The following is a 27,936-nucleotide window of genomic DNA, read 5'->3' as shown; positions in this document are numbered from 1 at the left end:
TAAGTGATACAAGGCTGGTAAATTTTTTAAATGATTCTAAATCAAAGGATTCTCTAAGTTGTTCAATACCAACATCTAGACGTTGTAAACAGACTAAGAAGAGAGAGTCCATGAATTTCTTTCAAGAAGGATGGAGTTATTTAAATCAGAATTTTTTTTTGCAAAACATCTGATCAATCGTGTAAAGAATCTTTATAAAAACTTAATAATTCATCCTAAACCTGGTGAAAAATGTATGGGAGCTTTTGCACTTAAAACAACTTCACCTTTTCGGTGGTTTCTAGATAGTGGATGTAGTAGACATATGACAGGTGATCTCTCTTGGTTCACAAAAACAAAAGACTATAAAGGAGGATCCGTAACATTCATGATGTTGTTTATGTTAAAGGAATGAAAGCTAATCTTCTGTCTGTTATTCAAATTTGTGACAAATGTAACAAAGTTATCTTAAATATGAAAGGTTGTGATATTGAAGACAAGTACGGAAAAATAATATTTCGAGGACCTAGAAGTATGAATAATTGTTATCTTCTTGATATATAGTCCAATCTGTACTGTAACTTGACTAAGGTTGAGTCAACTCATTTGTGGCATGAACGGTTTGGTCATATCAACTACCGAATGCTTGGAAAGCTCATTAATCGTGAACTTGTCAAAGGTGTTCCAAAAATCAACACTAAAGTAGAAGGTGTTTGTGGAGCATGCCAAAAGGGTGAGCAAGGAAAAATTCCACACAAACTTTCTCGAGATATAGCCACTTGTGCTCCTCTCGATCTTATTCATATGGATCTATTTGTTCCAATCCAACAAGCATCCATTTGAGGAAATAAGTATGCTTTAGTAATGGTAGATGATTATACACGTTTCACATGGGTTTATTTTCTAAAGCACAAGAATGACAATCTTGAGGAGTTCAAGATTATTGTAAACAGAATAAAAAATTAACAAGGTCGCAAGCTTAAGAAGATAAGGAGCGATCGTGGTACAAAATTCAAGGATACGAAAGTATATAACATTATAATAGTCTTGGGATAATTCAACAATTCTCTGCTCCTATTACACCTCAATCGAATGGTGTAGCCGAGAGAAAGAATAGAAATATTCAAGAAATGGCAAGAGTAATGCTTCACAATAAAAACCTACCATTAAACTTCTGGGGGGAAGCTGTCTTTACAACATGTTATCGAATAAACAGAGTTTACTTAAGATCCAAAACTCTAAATACTCCGTATGAATTATGGTATGGAAGAAATCCCAATCTGAGTTATTTAAGGGTTTTTGGAAGAAAATGCCATATGCTCAAAGATAGAGAACATAGAGGAAAATTTGATTCCAAAAGTGATGAAGGAATCTTTCTTGGATATGCCTTTGATAGTCGTGCCTTCCGGGTATACAACCTCATAACCAAAGTCATGATGGAATCAATTAATGTTTTTATTGATGACATTAGTGACTTTAGTCAAGACAACCACACTGCAACAGAACTTCCTCCCTCTGAAACTGTTATTAAAGAAAAACAGACTGAAGAAGAACCATCTGTGGTTCCTCTAATTAGTGACATAGATGATAAAGATGATAATGAAAGTATTGTTGAACAACCCAATGATACTGAAATTATTGTCCAAAAACCTACCAAGTGGGTATATCAAAGACACTTTACTGAAGATATCATTGAAGATGCCAATGCCAGAGTTATGACTCGAACAGAACTTCAGAATGTCTGTCACTATTCATGTTTTTTATCTTCAATAGAACCAAAAAAATATTGAGGAAGATCTTAGTGAACCAGCTTGGGTAAACTCTATGCATGAGGAACTCAGTCAGTTTAAAAGGAAAGAAGTGTAGGAACTTGTTCCAAAACCGGCAGGAATAAACATTGTTGGAACTAAGTGGATCCACAAGAACAAATCAGACGAATTCGGAACAATTGTCAGAAACAAAGCCATGCTTGTTATTTAAGTATATTCTCAAATTGAAGGTATTGATTTTGATGAAACTTTTGCTCATGTTTCTCGTTTATAATCAATTAGACTTTTACTTGCTTATGCATGCTATCTTAAGATAAAACTGTTTCAAATAGATATCAAGTCTACATTTTTAAATGGGGATCTAAAAGAAGAAATCTTTGTAGCTCAACCAAAAGTATTTTAAGATCCATTGTTCCCAGACTATGCCCTTAAACTTAAAGGCCTTGTAGGGTCTAAAACAAGCTCCAAGAGCTTGGTATGACAAGTTGACATCCTTTTTACTTCAAAAGGGATTCTCTAGAGGTGGTGCTGATAAAACACTTTTCACCGAGTGGAGTGGTAAAAATGTTCTTATGGCACAAATATATGTAGATGACATCATATATGGATCCACCACAAAATTTCTAACAGATGAATTCCTAAATCATATAAGTGGAGAATTCAAGATGAGTAATGTCGGAGAATTGTCATACTTTCTTGCTTTGCAAATATAACAACAAAAGATAATATTCTTCTTTCTCATGAAAAATATGCAAGGAAATTAGTTGAGAAATTCGAATTAAAAGATTCAACACCTATGGCAACTCCAATGCCAACTACTGGGAAACTCCAATCAAATACGCGAGAAAAATCTATTGATCAAGAACTATACAGATGCATGATAGGAAGCTTGCTATACTTAACTGCAACAAGACCAGACATTGCTTTTAGTGTGGGATGTTGTGCCAGATTTCAAGCAGATCTTAAAGAGTCGCATCGTAAAGTTGTAAAAAGAATCATAAGATACATTAATGGTACCCTAGATTATGGTTTATCATACTCCATGGATACAAAGAACAGTCTTGTTGCCTACTCAGATGCTGATTGGGCAGGGTGTGTAGAAGATCGGAAAAGCACCTATGGTGGTTGCTTCTATGTTGGTCAAAATCTTGTTTCTTGGCACAACAAGAAACAGAATTCACAGTCTTTGTCAACCTGTGAAGCAAAATACATTATTGATGGTACATGTTGTACCCAACTACTAGGGATGAAACATATGCTCATTAACTATGGAATAAATATTTCAACTATGAACATTCTTTGTGATAACTCAAGTGCTATACGCTTGACTGAGAATCCTGTTGAACATTCTCGTACTAAACACATAGATATTAGATATCACTTTATTAGAGAATTATATGAGAATGGTGTTATCAAATTAGAGTATGTTCTATCCGAACGTCAACTAGCTGATATTCTCACTAAACCCTTAGATAGAGCTACTTTTGAAAATCTAAGGAAATCAAAGGGATTGTAAAGGTACATTAGTACCCCGTGGTTCCGGTTTTCAACTTTTGCTTGCAATTGTTGAAACCAGATTGGTTATTGTTATTCTTTTATTTTTAAGGATGAAAACATGATGATATTTCGATATCAATTCTCCCTGGACGAAGATGCAAACTTATTGGAGAAGTGGATGCAAAATTTGAGGTAACAATGTTGTTAGTTAATTGTTTTCCTGTTTAAGAAAAGCCTGACTTTATTTCATATATATTTCTTTTGCTTAACAAAATTTCGGTACAATTGATGTTTATTTCATTATGTGTGTATGGATGTGTGTGTGATTCAATTGGTTCCGGTTAAGAAAAACTATTGTTATCTTGCTTTATTGTGTGGTATCAGTTGTTTAGGCTTACAAAATTTTCGGTGCAATTGCGGTGCTTTAATGTCTATGTTGTTTCAATTACTTCCGGTTGAGGTGAATAATTATGCAAGTTGATTTATTTGGTTTGTATGAATTATTTATGTCTTAACGAAATAAAATGTTTACGGGATGAGTTGTTTAGTCCAATTCGATTCCGGATAAGAGAAACTAAGTTAATTTTGATCTTAATTAGACTTATAAAAGTGAGGTTTCGGTTATTCAAGTCTAATCGAATGCCTTAACAAGCAATGCTAGTTAACTAACCTATTACTTGTCTTGTTTAAAAATTAAGGTCTAAGTTTATGGATAATTAGAACCTGATGATAAAAATAGAGTTATCTTTATTTTGGTCTTATCTAATTAAGCGATTCTATTTGTACAATCGGTTTAGCGAAGGAACTAAGGTGCTTATTGTTTTTTTGGTTTTCTTAAAGTGGAAAAATTGTTTCGGACAATTGTTTCCTTGATAACATATCAAAATAAAATTACTTGTAGTTTCGGTTTTGATATTGGTTATCAGAACATGATGTGTGGAACCCTCGTGCCCAACATTACAGGTTGCAAGTCTATTTTGAGATTTGTAAGATTCTTTTCATGTTGTCCTTTATTTTTTCGTTTCTTTGTCATTTTGTGAAAAAAGGGGGAGAAATATATGGAGTAAACAAGTGATACTGGAATTGATTTTATATTGATTGGTATCGCTAAGGAAAAGAACATTGGTGCTTGAACATTTATCTAAAAGAAAGAGTGAAAGCACAGGCTAAGTGGGAGTAACATATCATATTAAGTGGTATAACAAAGACGTGCGGATTGAATATCTACCTATCTTCCTTAGGAGGAGTATTATCTTTGTTATTATAATGTCAACATCGACATTTTTGAGGGTTGAATGTATGCAGTTTACTGTGCTGTTGAATTTGGGAATCAAGCGTATGTGTAATGAATTCTTGTAATTTGTTTATCCATATGATGTTAGAGTGTTGTCACTAAAATTGAAAAAGGGGGAGATTGTCAGAGCATAACTCGGTTGAACCCACCAAGCGTTGGTATGTCAAGTCTGGTTGTCATATTTTAGTGAATCAAAACTCATGTTAAGAGTTGCTTGATTATGTAATAGAGTCAACTTCGTATAGGTTAGCTTGAAAGTATTATGATATGAGACATTACAAGTATTGCGAAGACTTTAAGATGTGAAGAAGCAAGGAGCTACAACGACAACAATCATACTTCCACTTGAGGTTAGTGATATTTTACTTGAAATGTTTCATTCCCTAACGTATCTTTCAAGTCGTGCATATTGAAAACAAAACTGCGAAGCATATTTGAACTCTAGATAGACATAGTATTGAGGAATACAATACGAGGTTTATTGCTTAACCATTAAACTTTGTAGATAAGACATCTCCATAATCATTTGAATGCTATTGTGATTATGTATGGGTATAAGGTGAGGATTTCATCCCAGGGAACAATGTTTACATGTGTTCTAAGGAAGTAAGTTCATAAACTTGTTTGTGAACCGAAAAGGAAATTGGCAGGTGTAATTGGTTTTGTTATTCATTGATTATCTTATGAACAACCAAGATATGTGATTGAGTATAAACGATTACAACTTGTTTGTGTTCTTGGTAGAACTATTCACAAAGGCCTGACTTATGTATTGGCATGACTTTTATTAGTGAAACCGATCTTAAGTAATCACCTGAGATGGTATGATCGGGTTTGTGATTTTATGTATGACCAAATATGGGAAAGGGGAACCGATCCTAGTAAAAGGTGCGGTACATCACAAAGGGGAACCGATCCTTGTATGAGGTGCAACAAGGTTTATAGAAGAAAGGGGAACCGATCCTATGGACATGTGCAACACGTTTTTAGGCAAAGGGGAACCAATACTATGGACATGTGCAACACATTCAAGTTAGATACCATATATATGTGGGGAACCGATCCTAGTACCTAGTCAACCGAATTTTGGAAAGCTAGTGTGACTATGCACAATACTCACATGGAGGTAGAACCGAAACTTGTTTTGGTATAACCATTAAACCCATGATTTGTGATTGAATGTTATTTGATCAATCACATGGTTCTTGAAAGTCAGATGAACCAATTCTAAACTTGTTCGGAAGTGTGGCAAATCGGTTTCAAGGTTGTAAGTATGAAAGAGAACTTACAAAGTTAGGATGTCGGCATACTTTGAACACGTGTTGTGAATATTTATTATTTAATTGTTCAAAGTTATTCCTTAATAGCTAAGGGAAGAGAATCCCAGGATCAAAACATAAATAAGTTAAGAATCTTTTATTTAAGGATTTTAACTTTATTTTAGTAAAATACGAATTTGTAATGTGCATTTACTAATTAGAAATTTTCTGAAAGATTTCGATCATTATTTTTGGACAGAGCATTTCCAGGAATTATGGAAACCGAATTTGTGCTTTAATGAATATCTTGAGAATATTTTCGGTTTTGGAAATTCCTTGGTGTCCAAACTTCCTAGTCCATAAATACTGAAGTTTGCATTTCTAGCAAACTAATCCTTCGTAACAACAAACTACCTCTTGTTGTGATGCTACTGGTGAAGCCGCCTATTCGGAGAGGAGAGTAACCAAATTAGGAGAAATCTCTTACGGTCGCTTGGTTTAAAGTCTTCTTTGGGATTGAGAAGATTTAGTAAGTACCGTGGGTGGGAAACTAGATATTGCGGTTTATCTTTTGTTTTCATTGATTTGATTGACTAACTGTGGTTTAACTTTGATTGCACCTAGTTTTTTTATGCTTGGGAATCTTCTCTTCTGATATAAGATTCACTCAAACTAGTTCAGAGTTTCGACAGGGATCTTTAGACTGTTCTTAGTTCTAAAGATGATCTTGTGATAATCTATTGTTAACAGACTCCGTTCTGTGCGTGATTGATCACAAGATATTCAAGTGATTGTGTGCAGGTGTTTATTTAAGATCTAAGAAGATTTGAAGACTAGGAAGATATTGAAGAATTCTGATTTGTGAGTTCATAATCTTTGCTGTGCACAATAATTGTTTCGGTAAAAAGAGGATCCAATTAATAATCAGTTTTATCCTTGTGATAGAATTGGATTGATTAATTGAGTAGATCGGCATCAACACAATTCTTTGGATTAAGAGTGTTGATTGCAAAATCATAACGATTACTTTGGTAATTGAACATAATATAGATCTAAGGACCTGATGAAGGAGTTTATGTTAAGATAAACAGAAGAGCCTTTGTCCGACTCATATCACTTGGTTGAAGAGAGTTGATACCAAACAGATTTGTTGTTCCTTTACTGTTTGGAATAAGAACCAAAGGAATTAATCCAAGTACGTGACTTATTTATAAGTTCGAGGCGCGGGAATACATACAGAACTAGGTGAACTATAGGTTTAGTTGCTTGGTCTCAACTATACGAAGTTGGTGTAATTTTTGTGTAGCGACTTAGTCCTGAGAGTATTCCATTTTGGACTAGGCACCGGGGTTTTTCTGCATTTGCGGTTTTCCTCATTAACAAAATCTTGTTGTGTCATTTACTTTTATTTTCCGCATTATAATTTTTTTATTATAATTAAAGTAAATCACACAAACGTTAATTCTTATTTACTTGATAAGTGAATCCTATTGTGTTTGGTTAAGTCCGAACCTTTTTATCAAGTAAACATACTTTGTAGTTGTGTTGTCTCGATCTCGTATCCATAAACGATCACACAAAGTGTGAATCGATTAGTTGTTTTGTCTCGACTCGTTCCATAGACAATCACTTTTAGATAAAGGACTTATAGGTAGGAATTTTTTTAGATCGAGGTATATTTGGGTACCCTTGTATTTTTAGTGCTTACCCAATTATTTAATCTAGCTTCAAAGAATTAAGCTATGGGTTCAAAGGACCTAATTTTAGAATGACCTAAAAGAAGAGGGGCACCTAAGTATGTCTCAGAATCTCTTACAATGTTCATGTTTAGTCTACTGGCCAAGTTAGCACAAGTATCTGGGTTGAGATTATTGCTAAAGTAGACAGAAGACTTCTGAAAATTAAGAGTTTGACCAGAAAGATTATCAAACTTCTGAAGGATGCTTAGAATAGTATCAATGTCGTTGTAATCAGTTTTTGCAAAGATGAGAATATCATCTGCAAATAAAAGATGAGTAATTGGAATGGCTCTCCTAGAGACTTTTATACCTGCAATTTTATTGTTAAGCTCAGCATGTTTTACACTACCATAAAGATATTCCATAGCTAAAATAAACAAATTTGGAGACAAAGGGTCTCCCTGTCTGATACCTCTTGAAGGGATGTATTCATGGCAACGTTAACCATTAAGAAGAACACTTATTCTAGTAGTAGAAATGCATTGATATATTAAATTGCAAAAAGAATTCTTAAATCCAAAATGAGTAAGCATTTTCAAGATGAAGGGCCATTACAACTTATTAAAAGCCTTAGATAAATATAATTTCAAAGCCATAGTCCCACTAACACCCTCTTTGTGCTTCATAGTGTGGACAATTTCACGAGCTATGATAATATTATCATGAGTATATCTGCCAGGAACAAAAGCAGCTTGGTGAGGTGAACTAAGCTTTTTAATATAAGGCCTAATTCTATTAGCTATTATCTTAGAGACAATTTTGTAAGAAACATTACAAAGACCAATAGGTCTGAAATCACTAGCTTTCTTAGGTTTTTTCACTTTTGGAATTAAGCAAATATAAGTTTGGTTAAGATGCTTAGGCATGAAGCCAGAAAATTTGAACAACATTAGTTAAATATTTACCTACAATGGTCCACTGAGATTGATAGAATCCAGCTTGAAAGCCATCAGGGCCTGGGGAGCTCCAGGAAGACATAGATTTAACAACACTTATAATCTCCTCAGAAGAGAAAATAGAGAGCAAAGCCATATTATCAACATCATTAATGACATAAGAAATAGTATTAAAATCACTATCATGCAAAAAAGGGTTACTAGTACAAGCAATGGAGCTAAAATGATTTGTGAGAAGATTACTAACAAAATCTCTATCTTTGCACTAGTTATCATTATTATCAAGAAGAGCATTAATGTTATTTCTATGGAGTCTCTTATTCACTAGAAAATGGAAGTATCTAGTGTTTTTATCCATATCAAGAATGTGTTTTGTCTATGGATTTTTCCTTATAGAAACTAGTTTGGATTTTATACCAGTTTTCTAGATCATGAGGCTTCTCATGTGCCTTTGCCAAGTAGGTAGCTGCAGCTTTGCAGGCTCTAGAACAGTGATTGATAACATAATATTCAGTACATATTCCATTGGGCTTCCTTTCATAAAAAAAACTTTTTCCAGCGTGTAACTCCAGCATTAGTTATTGCATTTACACCTCTTCTTAATGCATGGATAAATCCACATTAACACAGACCTTAACAGGAACATTTCCTTCTGGAATTGCATCTTTAGGTTCAATCCTTACCACAGTGCCAATTACTTCACATATTTTATTGATGAAACATTCATGTGCTCTGGTAGCAAAATTTCAGTTGAATCCAAAACATTTGAAACCCCCAATGCTGATCAGAGTAGGCCATATTCGGAATGTAATCACGAACTACTAACAACTGCTTGTTAATGATCCAAGGCCTTTGATCAATCACCATATTTAGATGGTCCCATTTTTGAAACTTGAAAATCATTATGTTTGGCTCAATCTCAACGATTCTTAGAACCTCTCTTTTTATGAAAGGCCAGGTGAATTTTATATACCTTTCAACCGTGTTATAGTTCATTTTGCCTTATATAATTAACTTTCCTATAGCACTTGCCTCCCAATTTGATTCTTCTTCCTCACCACTGCAGTCCCCTTTTTGATAAATCATTATTTCATTAGTGTCTCCCAAATCTAAAGCTGCTTGCTTGAACTTGTTGACCAATTCTCCAACATTGCTAGAACTTCCTTCCTCCATTCTGAAAGAGATTATGTTTTTTTGACTAGATATGTGATAACAAGATAAGGGTTGTGAGGATCTATATAGTTTAGGGTTTGAAGAGATTTCTAGAAATGAATGCTAAGAAATATTCTGTTTATAATCTCGGAAGTAAATCACTCAAGAATATTGATATATGTGGAAACCATGACAGCTAGTCAATAACCAAAAGAGTAAAATTAGGTAACAGTTTCTCCTTTTTCATGTAGTTTTTGAATTTTCAACTTAGTTGAATTTTCCTGCGAGCGGGATAACTTGGTCAACGGACTCAACGAGTTAAATCGGCATCTTCTTTCCCAGATAACATCGTAAACACTTGAGATAACATCACAGTTTAATCCTGCAAGCAAAAGCTTTCGAAAATACTCTACAAACGCTTGAATCACAATATATAAAAAGGCCAACGCCATTAGAGACAAAAAAATCTGTAAACACATGATAAAGAAATCAAAATATTAGTTACTCATATTTAGACGAAAAGGTCTGTCTAATTTTGAAAATGATTTAGACCTTGATAAATCACAAAACCAGATGCTATGGATCACAAAACCATATTTAGACGAAAGTTTAGTAGCTCCTGTATAACAACGATCGATACCGATGCTTTCTCATTTTTATAGTTATGGATCTTCAACAACGGTGATGCTAAACATACAACCATTGGGATCATTGGAGTACTTGGAAGTGACGAAGATTTCGAGGAATGTTGAAGATTAGACATGTGGAATAGGATCTACTAAACTTTCTTTATCTTTTTTGTATTCCATATGTATTGATATTTTTGTCACTAAAATTGACAAACGGGGATATTGTGAGAGCATTGTTCGGTCGAACTCGCATGCGTTGCTATCTCAAGCATGTTTATCAATGTTAGTGATCAAAACTATAAGTCTTGATTTCTAGTCTACTATAGCTGAGTCTCAGACTAGGATAGAAAGTGTAGTTGAGATCAAGAACTTAATGGCGATTCATCATACAAGAAGAAGAACTACTCAAGGAACCGGTGGAACTTCTCGACAAAAAGGTATGTGAAGACTTGAACTTATCTGTCACTCAAAAGTCTATCTACTCTATCTCTTACTTCTTGAGACAAAAGTCGTATGCTATATATATATACTTAGATTATACACATTTGGTATTTCGAGCCTAGTATACCTCGCCTATCTATATCTCGAAATATGTGTTGGTAAGCGTTTCGCTTCGACCATGTTTATCTTTACCTAGTGAGGAAAGTCATGATATGTTTGAATCACTTTGAAAATTTCTTTGATGAGAAATGGTGTAACAACTATATAAAGTCCTCTAAGAATATTTCAGTGGTTGAAATGAGAGTTTAGATTACATAACCAGTGATGGACATAAGTATTGTTGTGGAAACACAAATGTGCATAAGTCCTATCCCTTGAACCAAAGTTTGCGAACTTTGTTGATCAAGAGAAACCGGAAGAATGGCTTGTTGCCAAGTCCGCGAACTGCCGAACTTCTCATCCCGAGAAATTCTGCTAGAGTTGACAAACTAGTTGCGTGAGTACCAGTCCGCGAACTGGCGGAAGGTCTTTGCCGAGATTTTCTGCTGGAGTTTGTAAACTCTGCCCGGTTTCTTAAGACCGCGAACCTAGTGTGCGAACTTAAGAAGGTTATATATCTGAAGATGATTTCTGAACTTAAACTTATAAAGACTAAAGAATACAAATTGCAAACCGTGGCTATAAATTTCATGAACCTATTCAAGTGAATCAAATCATCTATGCTTCAATTATGTCTTGTGTAGTACATGAGATTTCCTTGCAATTGAACAACTCTCTAACTAGTTCATTTGAGTCAGTTGAACTAGTTATGGTGAAGAAGAATATGGTTGGTATGAAATGCTCTTATGTCTAACCTTTTGGTTAACTATTGTTGAACCAACAATGTACACGTTTGGGTACGGCTAACAAACCTTGAAGCGTGCATTTCATTTGTGTATAACAAGCTAAGTTTTCGATCTAACGGTTGAGAAATATTATCTTGAATCTAAATCAGGTTTTCATCTAACAGTGGATATTGTTTGCTTTGTGACCAAGGCGAAACCCTGATTTGAAAGACTATATAAGGGGACTTCTAGTAACTCTGCAAAACTAATCCCCACACCTCTCGTGTGATACTAGTTTGCGTGCTAGAGTCGTTTCTCCTTTAACCTTTGGTTTTATTCTTATAAAACCAGGTTAACAACTTAAAGAATTCACTGGGATTGTGAAGCCAGACCGATACTACTTTTATCGTAGTTGTGTGATATGATCTTCCATCTTCTATCGCACAAGTACAATCAGATTGATTGGCTTGAGATTAATATCTCCGATACGCAAGATATAAAAAGTAGTCACAAACATCTTCGTCTCATTGTTTGTGATTCCGCAACATCTTGTTTCGCTACCATACAATTAAGATTTTTGTGACGTGATTGATTTATCTAGGCTGTTCTTCGGGAATATAAGACCGGATTATCAATTGGTTCCTGTTCACCTTGATTATTATGAAAAGACGAAAAAAAAACTTTAGGTTTTTTCTGTGGGAGACAGATTGATCCTTTGATAGACTTTTCTGTGTGAGACAGATTTGTTTATTGTCAAAGCCTGCGATTTTGGGTCGTAACAACTCTTAGTTGTGGGTGATGTCAGCTAAGGGAATCAAGTGCGCAGTATCCTGCTGGGATCAAAGGCGTAGGGAGTACAACTGTACCTTGGATCAGCGGGAAACTGATTGGGGTTCAACTACAGTCCAGTCCGAAGTTAGCTTGGAGTAGGCTAGTGTCTGTAGCGGCTTAATATAGTGTGTGTTAAATCTGGACAAGGTCCCGTAGTTTTTCTGCATTTGCGGTTTCCTCGTTAACAAAATATCTGGTGACTGTGTTATTTCAGTTTCCGTATTATATTGTTTTATCTTTATAATTGAAATAATACAGGTTGTGCGTTAGATCATCAATTAGAGTAATCCAACCTTTGGTTGTTGATTGTCATTGATTGATCCTTGGATATTGGTCTTTGGTACCATACAAGTTATTCCTTGTATTTGATTAGTACTCCCAGTTTCTGTTTGAGGAAATCAAATCAAGAGAGAGAGATATAAACTCGTTGTTATACTTTTAATTGATTGAGTCTTGTTGATTATCTTAAAAGTATATTCGAGTTTGTCCATACAGATTGCTAAGCGAAATAGTGGGTGATGTTGTTAGACCCCCGCTTTTTCAACACGAACACCAGAAATTTTGTTAACGAGGAAACCGCAAATGCAGAAAACCCCGGGACCTAGTCCGGATTGAACACACACTGTATTAAGTAGCTACAAACACTAGCCTATTCCAAGCTAACTTCGGACTGAACTGTAGTTGAACCCCAATCAGTCTCCCACTTATCCAAGGTACAGTTGTACTCCCTACTCCTCTGATCCCAGTAGGATACTGCGCACTTGATTCCCTTAGCTGATCTCACCCATAACAAAGAGTTTATACGACCCAAAATCGCAGGCTTTGACAATAAACAAATATGTCTCCCACAGACAAGTATATCAAAGGATCAATCTGTCTCCCACAGAAAAACCCTAAAGGTTTTGTTCAGTATTTTGATAATAATCAAGGTAAACATGAACCAATTGATAATCCGGTCTTATATTCCCGAAGAACAACCTAGAGTTATCAATCACCTCACAACAATCTTAATCATATGGTAGCGAAACAAGATGTTGCGGAATCACAAACAATGAGACGAAGATGTTTGTGATTACTTATTATATCTTGCCTTTCGGAGATATCAATCTCAAGCCAATCAATCTGATTGTACTCGTACGATACAAGATGCAAGATCAGATCACACAATTATGATAAAAGTAGTATCGGTATGGATTCACAATCCCAATGAAGTCTTTAAGTCGTTAACCTGGTTTTAGAAGAAGAAAACCAAAGGTTAAAGGAGAACCGACTCTAGCATGCAAACTAGTATCACACGTAAGGTGTGGGGAATAGTTTTGCACAATACTAGATGTCTCCTTTATATAGTATTTCAAATCAGGGTTTGAAATTAGGTTACCTTGGTAATAAAGCAATCAATATCCATCGTTAGATGAAAACCTTATTTAGATTCAAGCTAATATTTCTCAACCGTTAGATCTAAAACTTAGCTTGTTATACAAACTTGACAATGCACGCTTCTAGGTTTGTTAACCGTACCCAAACGTATGCACCTGTTGGTTCAACAATAGTTAACCAAAGGTTAGCCATATGAGCATTCCATATCAACCATGTTCTTCTTCACCATAACTAGTTCAAATGACTTCAAATGAACTAGTTAGAGAGTTTTTCAATTGCAAGGAAATATTATGTACTACACAAGACACAATTGAAGTAAAGATGATTTGATTCACTCAAATAGGTTCATGAACTTTTATAGCCACGGTTTGCAAACTGCATTCATTAGTCTTTTTAAGTTTAAGTTCAGGAACCATCTTCAGATATATAACCTTCTCAAGTTCGCAGACTAGGTTCGCGGACTTAAGTTACCGGGCAGAGTTTACAAACTCCAGCAGAAATTCGCGGGTTTGAGAACTTCGCCGGTTTGCGGACTGGGTTCTCGGACCGAGTTATCGGGAAACTGATTGGGGTTCAACTGTTCGCGGACTTGGCTCACGCCATTCTTCCGGTTCTCTTGATCAACAAAGTTCGCAAACTTTGGTTCAAGGAATAGGACTTATACATAAATGTGTTTCCACAATAATGCTTATGTCCACCGTTGGTTATGTAATCTAAAATCTCATTTCAATCATTGAAACATTCTTAGAGGACGTTCTATAGTTGTTATACTATTTCTCGTCAAAGCAATTTTCAAGATGATTGAAACATATCATGACTTTCGTCACATGGTAAAGATAAACTTGATCGAAGCGAAAAGCTTACCAACACATATTTCGAGATATAGATAGGCGAGGTATACTCGGCTCAAAATACCAAATGTGTATAATCCAAGTCTATATATATATAGCATACACCTTCTTGTCTCAAAGAGTAGGATATAGAGTAGATAGACTTTTGAGTGACAGATAAGTTCAAGTCTTCACATACATTTTTATCGAGAAGTTCCACCGGTTCCTTGAGTAGTTTTTCTACTTGTATGATGAGTCTCCATGAAGTCCCTGAGCTCAACTACACTTTCTATCCTAGTCCGAGACTTAGCTATAATAGACTAGAAATCAAGACTTGTAGTTTTGATCACTAACATTGATAAGCATGTTTGAGATATCAACGCATCCGAGTTCGACCGAGAAATGCTCTAACACATACAGATTTCCAAACGAATTATTGAGTGTGGTTGTTATACCCCCGCTTTTTCATTTAGGCACATTCATCGAAATCATAAGAGTACGAGAAACATCTAAAAGATGATGATGCGTACGTTCGGCCACACCATTTTGTTTAGAGGTATACGAGCAAGATCTTTGATGAATAATACATTGGTCAGCTGAAAATTTACTCATACAATTTTGGAGATACTCAGTAGCATTGTAATAACGAAAGATCTTGATTTTCTTTTCAAACTGGGTCAGTATTTCATTATAAAAAGTATGGAATATATGAGGCAACTCAGAATGATCTTTCATGAGAAATAACCATGTCATGCGAGAAAATGGTCAACAAATATAACATAATATTGGAAATTCAATGCACTCTTTGTATGATAAGGACCCCATATATTCGAATGTATTAGAGAAAATGAACTTGACTGACGACTACGAATACTACTAGGAAAGGAACTATGGTGATGCTTTCCAAGTGGAAAAGCTTCACACTCTAACTTAGAAACTGGACTCAAGTTACTAAGAACAAATCGTAACTTCTCGATTGAAGGATTACCAAGGCGTCAATGACATTAAAACGGAGAAACATATGCACTAAATACTGACGCAGTAGGTTTATCAACATCCAGATAATAAAGTCCATCCCTTTCATGCCCCGAGCCAACCTTCTTTTGTGTCTGAAGATCCTGAAAAACACAATGGGTAGGATAAAAGGTGATTAAGCAATTAAGGGATTTCGTTAGCCGACTCACGGATACTAGATTAAATGGAAACTTAGGAACGAACAAGTTAGATGATAGACAAATGTTCTTGGTGGGATGAAGATCACATTTCCCAACAACAGAACGAGTGGATCCGTCAGCTAGCACAACACTTGAAGGGTTTAACTGAAACTTAGAGAAGATGGATGGTATACCAGAAATATGAGCATTAGCTCTAGAGTTGATAGATAGAACTCCTAGGTTAAAGGGTTAACTACTAGGTTTTAACTGAAGAGAAGAGAGACAAGATGACGAGGTTAAGTAAGACAGTTTCTATTGATTTTGAAGACACAAAATATATAGAGACTCAATGTATATATATATGTATAACTAACTTGAGGGTTAAGATACTATCTTTCCCAAATAAACACAATTCCCTAATATACAGAGAATTCCAAATATACAGGACTGCCATGTATGGCATGAAGTCACGTTGTGTTAACACCCTCCCGCAAGCGTAACGGGTTATCTTGAACCGTAAGCTTGAACCTTAAAAGAGAAAACCGATCACTAGAAAGTGGTTTGGTGAATATGTCCGCAATTTGATCTTTAGAGGATATAAAACGGACATCAAGAAGCTTGGAAGCTACTTGATCACGAACAAAGTGGTAATCAATTTCTGTATGTTTCGTCCGAGCATGAAATATAGGATTAACTGTGAGATAAGTTGCACCAAGATTATCACACCATAATATGGGAGGAGAGCGTGTGGATATACGAAGCTCAGAAATAAGCGACTGAATCCACATAATTTCGGCAGTAGCAATAGCAAGTCCTCGACATTCAGCTTCAGTACTAGAACGAGAAACAGTCTTTTGTTTACGAGCACTCCAAGAAATAATGTTACCACCCAAATAAACACAATATCCACTTGTATAACGACGATCATCAAGAGAACCAGCCCAATCAGAATCAGTATATGCACTGAAAGATAATTGTAGAGAAGGGGATGGCTTAAGGAGTATAACAAACGTACTTGTATGCTTGAGGTAACGAAGAATACGTTTAACTAATCCCCAGTGAAACTCTGTAGGAGCATGCATAAATTGACAAACCTTATTGACAGCAAACGCAAGATCCGGACGAGTAAAAGTTAAATATTGCAAAGCTCCAACAATGCTACGATATTCAGTAGCATCTGTTAATAAAGTGCTACGATCAGAGGAAACATCACCAGAAGTGCTTAGCGGAGTAGTAATTGGTTTAACGCCATCCATTTTTACTCGAATAAGAAGATCTTGAGCATAACGGTGTTGCGAGAGAAAGAGCCCCGAAGAAGTACGAATTGCCTCAATCCCAAGAAAATATGATAATTGACCAAGATCTTTAATTGCAAATTCTTGCTGCAAACGAGAGAGAATAGAGGTAATACCTGTAGTACTAGAGCCAGTGACAATGATATCATCCACATACACCAACAAGTAGATCACACCATGAGTCCCAGTATAAATAAACAAGGACAAATCACACTTGGAAGTAACAAAACCAATTTGCAACAAAAAATTGCTAAGTCTGTGATACCACGCACGAGGAGCCTGTTTAAGTCCATAAAGAGAACGATGTAACTTGCAAACATGTGTAGGAAAACGAGAATCAACATAACCTGGAGGTTGTTTCATGTAGACTTCCTCTTGAAGTTCTCCATGAAGAAAAGCATTCTGCACATCAAGTTGATGAATGGGCCAATTGGAGGATAAAGCCAATGTAAGGATAATACGTATAGTGCATGGTTTAACAACCGGACTAAACGTTTCAGAGTAATCAATTCCTTCTTGTTGATTGTATCCTTTGGCAACTAGTCGAGACTTACGACGTGCAATGGTACCATCTGGATTACGCTTGATTCGAAAAACCCACTTACAACCAATAACATTCATAGAAGGATGATACGGGACTAAGGACCAAGTACCATTTCGGAGTAATGCATTGACCTCATCGTCGGATGATGTACGCCAGTCAGGGTCCTTATGAGCTTGAGAAATGCAAGACGGTTCAAGAACTGAATCACAGATGAGATCATATCGTGAATTTGGTTTGAAAATACCATCTCTAGCTCTTGTAGTCATCGGGTGTGTAACAGGAGAAGCATCTGTTGAAGTTACAGATTGAACAACAGAAAAAGACGGCAACAATAATTGAGAGTCGGACGAATCAGGAACAGGAGACAATGAATCGACAACATCAGGTGTTGGCGGCAGCGGAAGAATAACAGCAGGTGACGGCTGAGAATGAGAGACAGAAACCGGCGGCGGATGATTAGAGAAGGATGCTGTCGGCTGAGAAGTAACAGCAGGTGACGGCTGATGATTGGAGACAGAGACAGACGGCTGATGATTGGAGACAGAGTTTTGCGGCTGATGATTGGAGACAGAGTTTGGCGGCTGATGATTGGAGACTGGAGGCTGATGATTGGAGACTGACGGTTGATGATTGGAGACAGAGTTTGGCGGCTGATGATTGGAGACTGGAGACGTTTCATGATTAATAGACACTGATGACGGCGCAAAATTATGAAGAGCAGACAAGGGAAGAATTACCTGTGAAGGAGTCGACGACGGCGAAGGTGACGACGCGGATGCAAAGGGAAAGGTAGTCTCATCAAAAACAACATGTCGACTGATGTATATTCGACCCGTAGGAATATGAAGACACTTATAACCCTTATGAGAGGGGCTATAGCCAATAAAAACACATGGAGAAGACAAAGCATCCATCTTATGAGACCTATACGGACGCAAGTGAGGATAACATAGACAGCCAAATACACGAAGAGAAGTGTAATCAGGCGAAATACCAAAAAGAGCTTCATATGGAGAAGAATTATTAGAATTTGAAGGGACACGATTCATCAAATAACAGGCAGTGTAAAAGGAGTCATATCAATATGAAGACGGCACAGAGGCCATGTTAAGAATAGTAAGACCAGTTTCACGAATATGACGATGACGACGTTCAACCAAACCATTTTGTTCAGAAGTATGTGGACATGAAAAACGATGAAAAATTCCAAGTTCTTGAAGATGTGGAGTGAGTTTGCGATATTCAGCAGCATTATCATATTGAAATATTTTTATCTTTCGACCAAAATTTTCAACATGCTTTTGAAATAATAAAAATATAGAGAAAACATCAGATTTTTGAGACATAGGAAACATCCAAGTAAAACGACTATACGCATCAATGAATATATAATATTTATATCCTTCATTAGATAAAATATGAGAGGGTCCCCATACATCGGAGAGAATTAAATCTAATGGATTCAAATAAACTGTTGTACTGGATTGAAAAGGTAATTTATGACTTCTATGCTCATGACAAAAAGAACAAAAACTGATAGTTTGATTTGAAACTGGAAGAGAAAACTGAGAAATAACTTTGCGAACTGTGCGCATCATTGGATGACCCATTCTAGCATGCCAGGCTTGTAAACTAGCACGTTCTCCTATGTAAGCCTGAGGAACTGGAGATGAAACATCAAGTTGATAGAGACCACCCTTCCTAATGCCGCGAAGAAGAACCTTCCCGGTACATCGATCCTTCACAAGACAAAAATTTGGATGAAATTCAAATAAGACATTGTTATCAGTAGTGAAACGAGAAACAGATAAGAGATTATGAGATTTTGGGTGCAAAGAGGACATTACGAAGCTGCAACTTACGGTTGGGAGTCCCTAAAATTGAGGAACCAACATTAAATTGGTATAGAAGAACCATTACCCATCTGAATTTGATCAGGGCCAGTATACTCAGTAGGAAATTGAAGACGAGAGAAATCATTGGTAATGTGATCTGTAGCACCACTATCAGGCGTCCAAGAAGGTGATGATGAAAACCCAGGTCCATAAGCGGCATAAGCCCGAGGTGCAGAGGATGGTGGTTGACGCCTAGGTGGTCGAAAACTCTTGTCATAACGGTTCCAGCAGTCTTGGGCTCATGATTTTTACGCCCACAAAGTTGACAACGAGGAGAAGAAGAATCAGAGGTCATAGGCCCACGTTGATTGTCAGGTGAAGCAGGCCCACGTTGATTCTGAAAACGAGCAGGCTGAGATAAACCAGGCCCATGGTGATTTTGATTTCTGTTGTTACCAGTAGAGCGAAAAGAAGACAACTGAGAGTTGGGTGCTGAAGATGATCCAGATGATGAAAAAGAATGATACGAAGATTGTCGATTCTGGGCAGCGAGATTAGCAACTGGTTGAGAGTTGGAAAGCTTTGTCTGTTGATCAATACGTAGTTCAAACGTCAGGAGAAAAGTGAGAAAATCTTCAACAGACAACGAACTCATCGTGGTGGTTAATGATGTGACGATAGCATCATAGGTACTGTCCAAGCCAGCTAAGAGACAATGACGAAACTCTTTGTCTGTGACAATGGTATATGCTGCTGCCAAGCTGTCCACAAGATCACGAGCACGGTCTATGTACTGACGCATAGTTTGAGAACCTTTCCGTAATGCTCGCAGTTCACAGTGAAGATGATGAACTTGAGCATCAGATTTAGAGCCATAAAGAGATTCCAGAGATGACCAGATTTCTTTAGACGTTGTTAATCGATGGACATGGCGAAAAGTAGCCGGGGTAAGAGAAGAAAACAGCCAACTAACTAAGAGTTTATCCTGTTTTCTCCAGGAAAGATAGGCAGGGTTTGGGAGATCAGCAGTAAGAGTTTCTGTAGGGCATGGAGTTGCACCAGTGACATAACCATCCAAGTCATGTCCCTGAAGGTAAGGAAGAAATTGAGCACGCCACAAGGAGTAATTGGTGTCGTCTAGCTTTACGGTGATCATGTGATGTGGCTGAGAGAACTGAAAAGAAGACATCGTAGAGGACTGAAGGGAAGACATGGTAGAGTTGATTATAGCAGAAACTGTAGAAGAGGCTGTAGAAGATGTGGTTGATGATTCTGTCATAACTGAAATCGGATCAGCTAACCTACTGATACCAAGATATAACTCCTAGGTTAAAGGGTTAACTACTAGGTTTTAACTGAAGAGAAGAGAGACAAGATGACGAGGTTAAGTAAGACAGTTTCTATTGATTTTGAATACACAAAATATACAGAGATTCAATGCATATATATATGCATAACTAACTTGAGGGTTAAGATACTATCTTTCCCAAATAAACACAATTCCCTAATATACAAAGATTTCCAAATATACAGAACTGCCATGTATGGCATGAAGTCACGTTGTGTTAACATTGATAACCCAAGTAGAATGAGGGGTAGTTCCTGCAAGGAAAGCTACGTTACCTTGATGAGATAATGTAGAAGTAGAAGATGATGGACCAGATGGAGTTATTGATTTCAAGTGTTGAATAAGTTGACCAAGTTGGCTTGATAAATCTTCATTATTATCAGCTCCAGGATCAACAAACGATGATTACAGCTCCGCGTCACTGCAAACCAGATTTGTGGTTGCAGGTTTCCCATGTTTATCCCAACAATAATCAACTGTATGTCCTGTCATACCACTTTAAGTGCATGAGTGACTACTACCGCGACCATAACTACGACCACTAGTAATCACCATAATCTCCTCGACCTCCACGACGATTTCCACGACCACCACCATCACGAGAAGTTCGACTACCCTATAGTATCCTATACCACCATCACTGGTGTACAAAGAGGAAGACTCTCGCTGACTCGTGGAAGAACTAGAACCACCACACAGTGAAGCTCGTTGAAATCGAAAGAAAGCATTCGCAGCTGATGGAAGCGTGTCACTTGCAAGTATTTATTCTTAGAAAACTCTGTACTCAGATTTAAGTGTAGATAAAAACAGCACAACATGAAATTCTTCACGATGCTTTTTCAGTTATCCCAAGGAAGTAGTCAGAGGTTGGTGCTCATCAAGTTCTTCCCATAACCACACAATAATCCGAAGTGCTCCACCAACGATTTTTCACCTTGTTGGCTATTAAACAACTTTTCATAAATCTCATAGATCCTTGAACCATTTGAGGCTTGAGAGTACAACTCTTCTAGGTCAGACCAAACACTCTTAATTAGCAATTTTCATAAAGGGAACGTTTCGGAACACATGAGGTTCCATGCTGTTCCATAACCAAGCAAGAACTATTGCGTCATCTCGAACCCAAGTGCCTCCAGTAGATGATTCTTTAACAGGTGGTTCACCTGTTATAAGGTCTAGTTTGTCTTTCCCAATTAGATAGACTCTAACAACATTCTTCCAACCAAGAAAATTATCTCCTCCTTTTAGTTTAACAGTAGTAATAGACCTACCCATGTCATCACTTACATGGATACGTGTTATACTTTCTGTCAAGGGTTGCTTACCATCGTCTTCTCCCATCAGAACTATTCACTGATCTAGAAAACTGAACTATATAAAAAAAATAGCTTAAGCTAAAAAAACTTCGTAGCGCTACTATAGAAACTTTTCAAGTAACAAGACTAGAACCACGCAAAACTCAACTGTCTAGGTAAAAAAACTAGAACCACATAAAACTGAACTTTCAAGGACTAGAAGACGTAACAAACCTTAATACTTCACCACAACTGATCTTCCAGTACCTTCAAACTAACCACAACAAACCCTAGATACACATCTTAGGGTTTAACACATCACACACAATTAAAAAAAAAAATCTGATTTTAATGATAGTCTACCAACAATAGAGATTGAAGGTAGCCTATTAACAATGGAAGAGGACAGAAGATGGTTGTGATACCAAGTAGTCGTCGTTCGACCTCGGGATATTGCACATTCATTGGTGGTAATCTAGTTACTTGGCGTAGTAAGAAGCAATAAGTTGTAGCTAAGTCTAGTTCTGAAGTTGAATATCAGGCTATGTCTCACACTATTTGCGAGATGCTATGGGTGCAATCCCTTCTAGGACAAATGGGTATTAATGTTCCCGGACTTATGCAAATGTTTTTTGATAATCAAACTGCACGAGAAACATCATGAGTAATCCAGTTTTTCATGAACATACCAAACATACTGAAGTTGATTGTCATTTCATTCATGAGAAGATGATAAGGAAACAAATTACTAGTCCTTATGTAAGATCTGAAGAACAGTTACCAAACCTCTTCAATTTTCATCGTTCCGTAGATTATGTAACAAGCTGGGCATCTTTGATTTGTATGCTCCAGCTTGTGGTGTGTGTGTATGCGTGTATGTGTTATTATAGATTATTATAGTGTAAGTATTAGTCAAGCAATAGTCTTTCTTTATTTTAGGGATCTAGTTTCTCTATTTAGATGTTTTCCTAACATGGGTCGACTGTATTCTTTATATGTGATATAGAGAGGCTATAGATCATCATCTCCGCCTACTCTCTTATTCAATTTTATTCTCTTTGTGCTCAGCCAAATCTAACTACATTCCATAAATGAATAGGGATCTTCCTCAAATTCATCCAAATAGGTATTTTCTTTATTTCTTAAACTGGTTCTTCAAAAATAGATGTCATGGTCGGATCACAAAATTTTTACTTGAAATAAATATGGAACCATGTTCTATGGCAGAAACTTTATCCTCTTATATAACTCAAATTCAAATAAGAAAACTGAACCATCATGAATGGTCATTTGAAATTTACCTTTGGGATTCTGTTCCTTCTTCACGGCAGATTCAATGACAGAGAAAGAACGGCGTCCACCCACAAAATAGCCGACTAGGAAAATTTTGCAGACTTTAATTTCTTCTTCAAAATTGGTAGCTGGCAAGATAATTTTCTTGTCGTTACCAGATTGAGGTTTGAAATAATACAATTTGCTAGTGGAAAATCCTCATGAGCTTTTCTTATCACTAAGTTTGAAGAGTAACCTCCATTTTCCATTCCTAGGGTTTCCAACGGCAAGCCCTTTTTACATCTCTGATTCTGCAAGAGAATCATGTTTATTATCACCACCAGAAGAGCTAGGGCTCTGATTTCAACCTTTACTGCCATTAGAATCAATCGGGGGAGGGAAAACAGAAAACCTCAAGCTTGATTCATCTTCAACCATGGCAGATATGAGGGAGACAAACAAGATCTTTCGTTATTATAGGACTAATACCATTATTGGCAACCAGTTATAATTTTCTTTAACACACGAAAGCGGACATTGCAGCGAGTAGCAATGGGGGAGTGGAAGCAAACAAGAACCCATAAAAATCGAAAACTGGTAGTACATTGCATGAAAAAACATAGAGCATAACTGTCGCTGGACTCATCTTAATTTTGCAATCAGTAAACTATTTGGTATCGATGATGTTATTACAAATGAATCCTCAAAGATTCTCATAGCAAAAGGACGATTAGGGAAGGCCACGCAATACTTAGATCATTGTTGGTTTTGTATCTAAGCCTAAACCCATAGTTCGAAACTCAAAACTCTCTCGTTCCTACTGCCACCAAGAGCATATATACAAGACCTATACTTAGCACCGTTTTGATAAGTTGATGTCATCTTCTTCGATAGTCAGATAAAGATAAAAACCCATGATCGTCACTAGGTTCATAAATTTAGGAAAAGTAAAGGCTTCTCTTAAATGTAGGTCATGCTTTTGTTAACTATAGCCCAAAAAGTTTAAGTTAAAACAAAAAGTCAAAATTACGAAACAAGTGTTAATTTTATTTAACTAAGAATCCTATTTCTTTCCCAAAATCAAAACATGAACCCTAACTTTTTCTTTGTAGATCCAAACTAATTTATTCTTCAATTTGATATCAATTGATCTTATTATTCTTATAGATTTCCAAACTTTAATTTATATTTTCCCCTCAAAACACACTAAAACCAATTTTTCACATTTTCTCTAAAATGAGATTACTTTTCCTATATCGATCAAGGTTATATATTCTAATTGTTCCTTTAAGAAATCTCCACAACAATATCAATCAAAAATCGAAATCAAATCAACTAAGGTTTTCATTCTTTTCCTAAAATCGATTTTTTAGAATTCCACAAGCATTATTATTCTATAAAAACTCTAAGATGATTTTTTTTTCTCAATCATGATTATTGATTACATTCAACTAAGTACCCTTAAAAATCATCAATTATATCAAAGATCTAACGTAAATTGTATTACAAAAATTATATGATTAATTTTTATTTTTTTGATTTAGGGATTTCATAATTTATTTTGGGCTATATATAAAAATTGTGTATGATTTTGTGGATTATGTTAATAATCTTAAGAATATGTTTGATTAGATTAATGACTTATTTTATATGGGCTATGGTTAATAAAAACATGGGCTACATGTAAGAGAAGCCAAAATAAAACTGGATACAATTAAAAAGTCATGGGCGTTAGATTTGTTTCTTAATATGCTACGGCTATGGATGAACAAATTAAATTAAATACAAGGATATAAATAATAATAATAAGGGAAAATATGAGTTTATTTTCCGAATCTTGCTTAGGGCAAGAAAGTGCACCCTTATGGATGTTATCACGAGGGTAACCGCGTCCCAGCAGGAGGTTGTTCTCGTCACAGCCGGAGGCAAATGCAGTAGATGGGAGCCAAATTGGAAAATGCCAAATGTGAAGAATCCACCAAAAGATTTGAAGGATCAAATTCAATGGTTTCCAATCACTGTCTAATTGCACCAACTGAGTATACGATAATCCGTACCAGGAGAAAACATGCGAATATCGACATTCCAAATGAAAATTCCATGTGTCGGCAGAATTTTTCAAAAACATCACATATTTTTGAGCATCCGTGGCGTGAGTTACCGTTCTTTCCGATATACAACACTCCCCAAGCAGTACCAGTAGCAGAAGCTAAAAGTGCCAACATTATCTGCACAAGTAAAATTAAATCAAATAAGATAAAATCATCAATTAAGTTAACAAATTACATGATATAGAAATTAGAAAGACTTATTGTGTGCACATATTTCATCATCAAACACGTGTATATAGGAACATACGTGGAGAGCATGCGGACAGAGTCATCAAAGCATGATGACATGTGCCCACAGCTAAGATGACCATCCCGCCGAAGTTGGATCCTTTCCCAAATAAATCTAAGGGTAGAAGTTAAAAAGACGTACCGGTAACACGATGTACTGCGGAGCACCAGATAACTCCCGAAGAGTTACTTTATCTCATCCTCAAAAGAAGCCAAGATCAACGGTGGAGAGAAGATGAACTGACATGGATGTGACAGGGGCAGAAGACACTTGCCTGACACGAGCAGGCACCTCAACTACCCGCATTAAACACTCTGAGCAACATACGTGTCGATCATCACGTGAAACGAACGAAGACGACTCTGCGTGATGAAGTAATAAACGAAGACCCACGCGTGATGGACACAAAACACAAGAAGATAAGGTTCCAACGGTCCTCAGAGGTGGGTCCCACACTCTAACCTTATAAATACCCCCTCTCCACCAAGAGTAAGGGGATCGAAAAATCAGGAGGAGAAGGAGAGAGAAAGATTGTGAGTGTAAGTTAGTCCTTTACAAGATACAGACCCATGTAAACCCCAAAGTCACTCGACTATCTTTGTAACCATCAAGTACATAGTGAAACAACAACCCCGTGGATGTAGGCCTTAGTGCTGAACCACGCAAATCCCAGTCTTATTTACATTTCAGCACTTTATATTTGCTTAACGCTCCATGAGTTTTACTTTTATGCTTCGTTTTTTTTATCTTCCCCTGCGTAAACGCCACTCGCGATGTTCTTAGATGAGGCTATGATAAACCCGAAGGTTTTGAGCCAAGGAATCAATACCATTGTATTATCAGCACGAGTCGGTAGCTAGAGTGTGAATATTGTTTGTGAACATATAGATGCCTTCGTGATTTACGTGTTAACAATGAAGGTTTTGAGCCAAGGAATCAATATCATTGTATTATCAGCACGAGTCGGTACCTAGAGTGTGAACATTGTTTGTGAACATATAAATGCCTTCGTGATTTACGTGTTCACAATTTGGCGCTAGAAACAGGGACTTCGTCCCGGTAAAAGATTTATCTTATCCCGTGATTTCATATTAAAATAGCATATGATTGCTCTATTTCATCAGCTCTAGCAGTATTTACCTTTTTGTTAACTTTACTATATTCAAAAACGCACCCGTTATCTTCGATGGTCCTGGCAGTATCTGTCGAAGCAATTTAAACTGGTTAAAAGATTTATCTCTTATATCCTTGGATTTACATTCTTTTTCTCTTACGGACCTGACTTTCCAGTGGGTCGCTTCAAAAAAAAAAAAAAATTCAAAAAAGATCTACGTGCATTTTTAAGGGGATCCTTTCACGTTCCCGCGTACATTCAATGAACCCGCTTTTTTAAAAGTTCTCTGTGGCCCTCGGGCAGTTTTTCCCGGTCTTGGAGTAAGGAATTTTGTAAACTAACCCGATCCGCACGGACATTTCTGTTTCTCGCTGTTTGAAATTCCCTTGTGCAGAAGGAAAACGAAAGCGACAAAAGGACCCACGATGGAAAAGATGCAGGAAGCAGGAAAATCCAAAGTCACGTCAAAGGAAGCACCAAGGACGACCTCGATCGTCACCCGGAGCAAGCAGAAAGGAGACAAAGCCAAAATGACCAGTCAGAGGCAGGACACTGCGGAAATCAGTTCGCCTATGAACGCTAACTCCGTCGCAGCTGCGACCCTCAGAGCAGCGGCAACAAAGTATAGTACAACAGCGGCTTCCCCACAGGCTGCGGAAGCCAGCAAAACTTTTGCTACGAATCAATTTCACCAACCAAAAGAAAGGGTGGATGAATCCAGAACACACCAACCCGCGCACCCGCCGACCTTCGGAATGCCATCAACAAACGATCAAAATCAAACTGTACCGGCGGCTCTAACACCGCAGATAGGCACTTCGCCCGATCTGGAAATGCCAACAATCGAAGCTGAACCTCCCCCACCTTTAGTGCAAACCATCGAAGAAGGCGGCACCATTGCTGTAGTAGCACGAGCTGGGAATCCCAATCAGGGGTCGAACCAATCACATCGATTGATGGCCGAGCTTGAGGAATTGAAGAAGAGCCAGAAGATTTATGCAGATGCTGTAGCTCTGTTGGCCAGAGAAAACCAGGACTTAAAAGACCAGATTTCCTTAAGCACAAAGACAAGCCAACAACTCGATGAAGCAAGTTCAAAGGCACCAGAACCAAACCGAGACCGAAGAGTCATCGTAGCAGCAAATGGAAAAGCGGCAAGGGGTAGTAGCGCATCCGACCCGGATTATAACGACGGAGAGTCAAGCTATCACGATCAGAAGAG

At 37.0% G+C, this 27,936-nt stretch overlaps 1 protein-coding gene across 1 annotated transcript; it reads left to right on the top strand.

The window, feature by feature from the left end:
• The first annotated feature begins 2,544 nt into the window (after positions 1-2,544).
• On the top strand, positions 2,545-7,746 carry LOC113352361 (uncharacterized mitochondrial protein AtMg00240-like). Its single transcript, XM_026596185.1, has 2 exons — positions 2,545-2,883; positions 7,630-7,746. Exons 1-2 carry the CDS (start codon positions 2,545-2,547, stop codon positions 7,744-7,746), a joined length of 456 nt encoding a protein of 151 aa, XP_026451970.1.
• The last annotated feature ends 20,190 nt before the right edge of the window (positions 7,747-27,936 follow it).

This window comes from Papaver somniferum, chromosome 2 (assembly GCF_003573695.1).
Source record: "Papaver somniferum cultivar HN1 chromosome 2, ASM357369v1, whole genome shotgun sequence".
In the NCBI taxonomy this organism is placed as follows: Eukaryota; Viridiplantae; Streptophyta; class Magnoliopsida; order Ranunculales; family Papaveraceae; genus Papaver; species Papaver somniferum.
This window is presented reverse-complemented; position numbering and strand designations above follow the sequence as displayed.

Coding starts and splice junctions, on each gene's coding strand:
- LOC113352361 (XM_026596185.1), top strand. CDS start 2,545: ATGGCAACTCCAATGCCAACTACTGGGAAACTCCAATCAAATACGCGA. Junction 2,884..7,629: donor CCTATGGTGGTTGCTTCTAT/GTTGGTCAAAAT, acceptor GTTCATGTTTAG/TCTACTGGCCAAGTTAGCAC.